The sequence below is a fragment of the Parasteatoda tepidariorum genome, chromosome 6 (genome assembly GCF_982258835.1).
Source record: "Parasteatoda tepidariorum strain Cologne lab strain chromosome 6, Ptep-v5.0, whole genome shotgun sequence".
Classification (NCBI taxonomy): domain Eukaryota; kingdom Metazoa; phylum Arthropoda; class Arachnida; order Araneae; family Theridiidae; genus Parasteatoda; species Parasteatoda tepidariorum.
Genome location: NC_141760.1, coordinates 49,380,328 through 49,386,327, shown reverse-complemented (window position 1 = coordinate 49,386,327; position 6,000 = coordinate 49,380,328). Strand labels below are relative to the sequence as shown.

Below are 6,000 nucleotides of genomic sequence, written 5' to 3'. Positions count from 1 at the left end.
AAAAATTAATCTTACAAACTATTCAATAATGTCATTTTACATCCAAAATCATCCTTTTTTAATTATTTTGACTTATTCTTATAGAATGCGTACAGTTTTCTTCCTTTATAACAAGACAACATTTATGAAAGAAAGCAGTATTCAGCACTTTTTTTAAATAAAATAGTAAATATAATAAAAATCAAATTAAAAAAGTATTTTGTTTCACTCAAGAATTTTATCTAGAATTTGGTGAATTGTATCTTTTAAGTGTTTTCTCAAACTTATATGCGTAGCTTCAGTTTATACGGTGTTCTGTAAAAGTTCCTTCCTTGTGGAATCTTAATTGGAAATGATGACAAAAAAGAATATTTAAGCAAGGAAAAAACACCCCAGAAATATGGCTAATGACTGTTAAAAAAGGCTGTTGCACAAAACCTGTTTTATTGAGAGAGGAAACAATGAGTTAAAAGACATTTATAAGAAAGTTCTTCAATTTTCAACCAGCAATATATCAGGTTTTGTAATTCTGTACGCAAGTTAACCAAATTTCAATGTGTTAAATTTCGATGTGTTTTATTTTCACTTACTATTTGTTTTCGACTTCTAATTTGGTGATTTTTTGATCCTCATTTAAATTTTAAAGATATATTTTAAGAGCGCGGTTCTTAAGGAAAGCCTTGGTTACTGAAAAATGCTCAATTTCCGCTAACTTTTTATTTTGTCATTGTATAACTTTTTTGGTCATGTTTTGGGAACGACAATCGTGTAGTGTTGCAGTTGAGACAATTATACCCCATTGAAGTATTATTATTAATTTGTGTGGCAAATTTTCTGCTTAAAAATTACAAAAATCTTAGAAGATATTTAAAAAGAGACATTTATCAATATAAGAGTTTATTAATCCTTCAAAAACATCATACATTTTTCGGACATAACAAGTTATAATACTTGGCCACATTTTTCAAAGCTTTCGGGAAAACGTTTTCGGTGAAAAACTACGATTTCCATATGAATGGTGTTTTCAATATAAATGTAAACAATAACAATCTCGAGCTCAATACCTGCTCTAGTTCCGGTTAGAAAGTTCGCAACTGCTTACTACAGCTTATTCCGCGAGGCGATATTTTCAAACGAATATTTTTGTTTTCTATAAAAGAAGTAAATTAGATAATTTCTGAGCTCAAATCTGTCGTATTTCATAAGATATTAATGTCATTAAGTAATTCTGGTGAGTTGGAAGTGAAAACTTGTTTCAGTTATTTATTGATATATTGTTAAAAAAAGTGACATGGTTGCTAGATTTTGAATAACTCACTTTTTTGGCAGTCCTGATTTGGCCTCTTTCCATTTGTTTATTACTGCTTTTTCTTGTTGCAAGCTGTGCACCGTCTTACGTTAGTGTTAGCACCTTTAGAATTGTAAACACAAGTATTGTTAGCATTGTAAGCACAAGTAATAAGTAATCAAATACCACGTTGGAAGAATCTCAGAGCAGAATGATCACGTTGTGAGTCAAATGGCTTCAAAATATGCCGGAGACAGTAACCCGGAAGTATAGGCGGTATGGAGCTTGCAACGTTCCCTAGTGTGGAAAACACCATCCATCGGCAATATTTCTGGTTACATAAAGTTTTCATCCTCACACCTGCGTTTGACTCCCCCTCTCTCCCAATCACTCAAAAGGAGTGGCAGATCAGTGCATTGAGGTTCCAATGACAGCATATAAATTCTGCGAATGTGGAAATCGCAGCTTGGCAGCATATAACATAAAAATATACTCTTTTTCTCTTAAAAGAACTGATTCCGCCTGCTCGGGAAATCGCAACTGCGAGCTAAGTAATTTGAAAAAAATGCAGGGAAGGAATAATAATTCTGTGTATTGTTCCCAACTAATAGAATTTCAGACACTTCGAAAAATGCATCTCTGTCCAGAAACAATTCTAAGAAACAATCTGATGTAAGAATGCTATTTTTTGGGGAAAATTGTTGATCACGATACTATCACAATCCTTTTATTCATCGATGAATGAATGTGTGTGTGTGTGCTGAGATTTCAATTTATTTTTTAACAATTTACCTGTATATATCGAAGTTAAATCGAAGACATTAAAATAACCGTTTGATTGGTGATCAATTGATGAACATTCACCATTTCGCCAATTCAGCAATACACTCATGTTCACCAATTGATTCCATCAATTGGTGAAATCAATTGATTTATTGATGGAATCAATTGATGAACATTGGTAAACTGCTAGCTACTTATGCGTGTGGGGAAGCACTGAGTTATTCAACCATCCGGAATGAAAATGACCGATTAAAACACATGATGAGTTTTAAGTTACTTGATACTTGTGGTAAAAAGCTGAGTCAGTCAAACATCACACAAGAAAATAGTCTATTTAATCAATTGATGAGTTCCAAGCTGCTTATTGTTTGGAGTGAAACGCTGAGTCAGTCAAACATCAGACAAGAAAATAGTCTATTTAATCAATTTATGAGTTCCAAGCTACTTAATGTTTGAGGTGAAACGCTGCGTTAGTCATACATCAGACAAGAAAATAGTCTATTTAATCAATTGATGAGTTCCAAGCTACTTAATGCTTGATGTGAAACGCTGAGTCAGTCAAACATCAGGCAAGAAAATAGTCTATTTAATAAATTTATGAGTTCCAAACTGCTTAATGTTTGAGGTGAAATTCTAAGTTTGTCAAATATCAGACAAAAAAAATAATCTATTTAATCAATTGATGAGTTCCAAGTTACATTGTTTGGGGTGAAACGCTGAGTTAGTCAAACATCGAAGAGGAAAATAACCGAATCAATCACTTGATGAGTTGCGATGATGAGTTTAGTTGCTTGGAGTGGAACGCGGAGCTAGCAAAATTAAAAAACTAATATTTCTAAAATTCAGAAAACTGTTTTTTCTACATTTTCTTCTGAAATATGAGGTTGACGAGTTTCCTCTTTTGTATGGTTTTTACTCCTTTTATATTTTGATGTGAGGAACACTGAAATAAAAGGAAAATCATAACTGTATTATTTAAAAATTGTTTGCAAAAATTTTTTTTAAATGTATATTTTTACTTCTTGAAAATTATGTTATAGTTTAGATTCTGGTTATCAAAGTTAAAATAATTATTATTACTAATTTTTCATAGACAGAATGTAATACTCTTATTTAAATTCTTTTTGTTTTACACTGTTTACTAACTAGTTACTTAAGGCTCTTAGAACGTGAGGAAGTGTTCTCAAGGCGGGCTATAAAATTTCTGTGGAATAAAAATAGATAATTCGTGTTTCATTTTTCGACTTTTCTACTGCATCTACTTCAAAATCCTAATAAACATACACATGCTAATAAGGTTTTGAATACATTTTTCTTGAAGCCATGATCAATATAGTGTTTGATAGATTTCAAAGGAAAAGATTTGTATTTGTATAATGCTTATGTAAATTGTTTCATAAATATTGGTATAAATTTTAAGAAATGATATTGCATGAAACAAATATTTTTCGCTGGAATATTGAATCAGGAATTCAGGTTGCGACCACTAATATGAATTTTGAGTCAATGAATTAAATAAAAAAAATGCTATTTGGTAGAGTGTAATAAAAGAGAACTAATGAAATTTTTTTAAAAGATGTTCGTGGCTTCCTGAGGTAAAAAAAGTTAATTGGTTTAATAGTTCACGAGACATAATAACTTGAAACTTTTTTAAAAAGTGCTAGTAATAGTGAAACGTGGTGCTTTAATTACTTTTGTCTCAAAAACCAAGCAATTTTTTATTTTTTTAAAACTCTCGTTTATAAAGTTGCCCAACAATTTCCAATATTAATTTCTGTACAGCGTAAAAAAGGCTAACATCTTAATTAATGATCGGATTTCCAGTCTAAATAATTCGAAGAATTAACTTTCCTAAATAATTGAGCCCGTCAATGTTTTAAGCTACGAAATATAACACAAAAATGTATTTTTCATGTATAAACATGATTGTGGCAATAAATTGAGATTTTTGTATCTGGAAGTATAGGTGGAGTGGTAATCTTGAAAATCTGGAGCGAATAGTTTAGGTACAAGAGTGGTTAGAAGTTTGAGCTCTTATGTTAATTTTTACTTTTTGAAAATTTCCCCATTTTATTTTCTCAAAGAAGTCGTATTTCAAAGATTTATTTTCCATATATTATGAATTGAATTACCTTAAAATTTGGATTTTGTTATTTAAAATTACACATATTTATGTACTTTGCAGTTCTTCTTCTTCTTCTTCTTGCTTGAGCTTGTCAGATATGTGGCACCTCTGCACATGTTGCATTTTGTACCATGCTCCAAGCCCAATTTTTCCTAGTTCCATTGTCTTGGGTCGCCTACTTTATTTATATAGTCTGACAGTCCCTTAATGGAATTAAGGTGAAGCTCTTTAGGATATGGATTGCCTAAGGTAGTGAGGCGCGTAAAGGCGAGGGCATCACATTCGTATAGGACAGGGGTGGCGAACCTTTATACACCAACGTGCCATTTTTTTCTAAAAAAAGTGTTTGATGAAGTCATAGACGTGCCGTGAAATAATTTTGACTCCGTGATTATTGGGAAATACTAAATACTATCAACTCAAAACTCTTTATTTACATTGAAGATAAATACATTGTGCCATGTCTCAGTTATACGCGTTAAGTAACATCGTTGTTGTTGTTAATTTACGTCGCACTAGAGCTGCACAATGGGCTATTGGCGACGGTCTGGGAAACACCCCGGAGGATGATCCGAAGACATGCCATCACAATTTTGATCCTCTGCGGAGGGGATGGCACCCCCGCTTCGGTAGCCGGACGACCTGCGCGCGAAGTCGAGCACTTTACGGTAGCACAGTTTAACGAGGACCAATACCGCACACCCTCGGTCCCTACGCAGACTGATCCAAGTGGTCACCCACCCGCACACTGACCGCAGCCAGTGATGCTTGACTTCGGTGATCTGCTGGGAACCGTGTCTTAACGATCAGTCCACTACGGGACGTTAAGTAACATCAGTGTGACTTCTGTTGTTGCGGATTAGATGACAAATAACTTATATGAGGTTGTAAGATGTTAGTTTATGCAGGTCTGTTAATTTTTTTTACTAGTTATTTATTGTTAGCTTGTTTTCTATGGTTATTAATTGTTTTTTTAGCATTAATTGTTAATTTTTTATTAATAATTGTTTATCATTTTGTTTTGCTTTTGTGAATTTTAATTTAATTGTTACATATGCTTCATAGTGTAATTACAATTGTGATCGGTGGCGTGCCCAAAATATTGTGTCTCGTGCCATAAATGGCACGCGTGCCATTGGTTCGCCATCCCTGGTATAGGATGTGATGTGCTGATTCTACCGCTTCACGGCATTTCCGACATATTGGTTCTTGTTCGAAAAGTCCCAATCTATGTAGATGTTTCCTGAAATGATAATGCCCAGTGATGAAGCCTACAATTGTTTGAGTCTTCAATCTTGGGAGCCTAAGAAATTCAGAAGCAATTTTTGCAGAAGAATTGTTTTTTGCATATAGACTACCGATAAAAACCGTTTAACTGATGTGCGCAAAAGTGTTGATTAGTTTCGGATTTTAATTTAAAAATTTTGGACTTTCAAAATTAAAATTAATATCTTTTTAAAAATATATATGCATGTTTTTTTTTAATTGGCCAGTTGGAATTGTTCATAAGAAACCTAAAAAAGTTTATTTTTATGTATCAAAGTTTAAAAAGACATTTCCTGAAATTGATTAATATTTTAACGACATTATTTATAGACTTTTTAAAATTATCTTCTATTTGTTCCAAAATTTTTTATTTGTTTACTAGAACTTTAAGAAATGTTCGTACAGTGCGCTTAAAAATATAAATTAAAAGAACGGACCACTTTGACTAATAACGTTTGAATCTAAATCGGACTTTGACGTTATAGGACTCAATCTTTATGGTTCGAGAGGGTAACCTCTAATAGCTTAATTAAATAGTGCAGACGATATTTTAGTTATG

The 6,000-nt window shown here is 32.5% G+C and overlaps 1 protein-coding gene across 1 annotated transcript in view; it reads right to left on the bottom strand.

Moving 5' to 3' along the window:
* Positions 1 to 859: 859 nt before the first annotated feature.
* LOC107447685 (choline/ethanolamine transporter FLVCR2) overlaps positions 860 to 6,000 on the bottom strand; it is a 29,049-nt gene continuing 23,908 nt past the window's right edge. Inside the window, exon 11 of the mRNA XM_043054369.3 lies at positions 860 to 2,993. Within this exon, the coding sequence (XP_042910303.2) occupies positions 2,893 to 2,993 (101 nt within the window). The 3' untranslated portion in view covers positions 860 to 2,892. The remainder of the gene's footprint in view (positions 2,994 to 6,000) is intronic.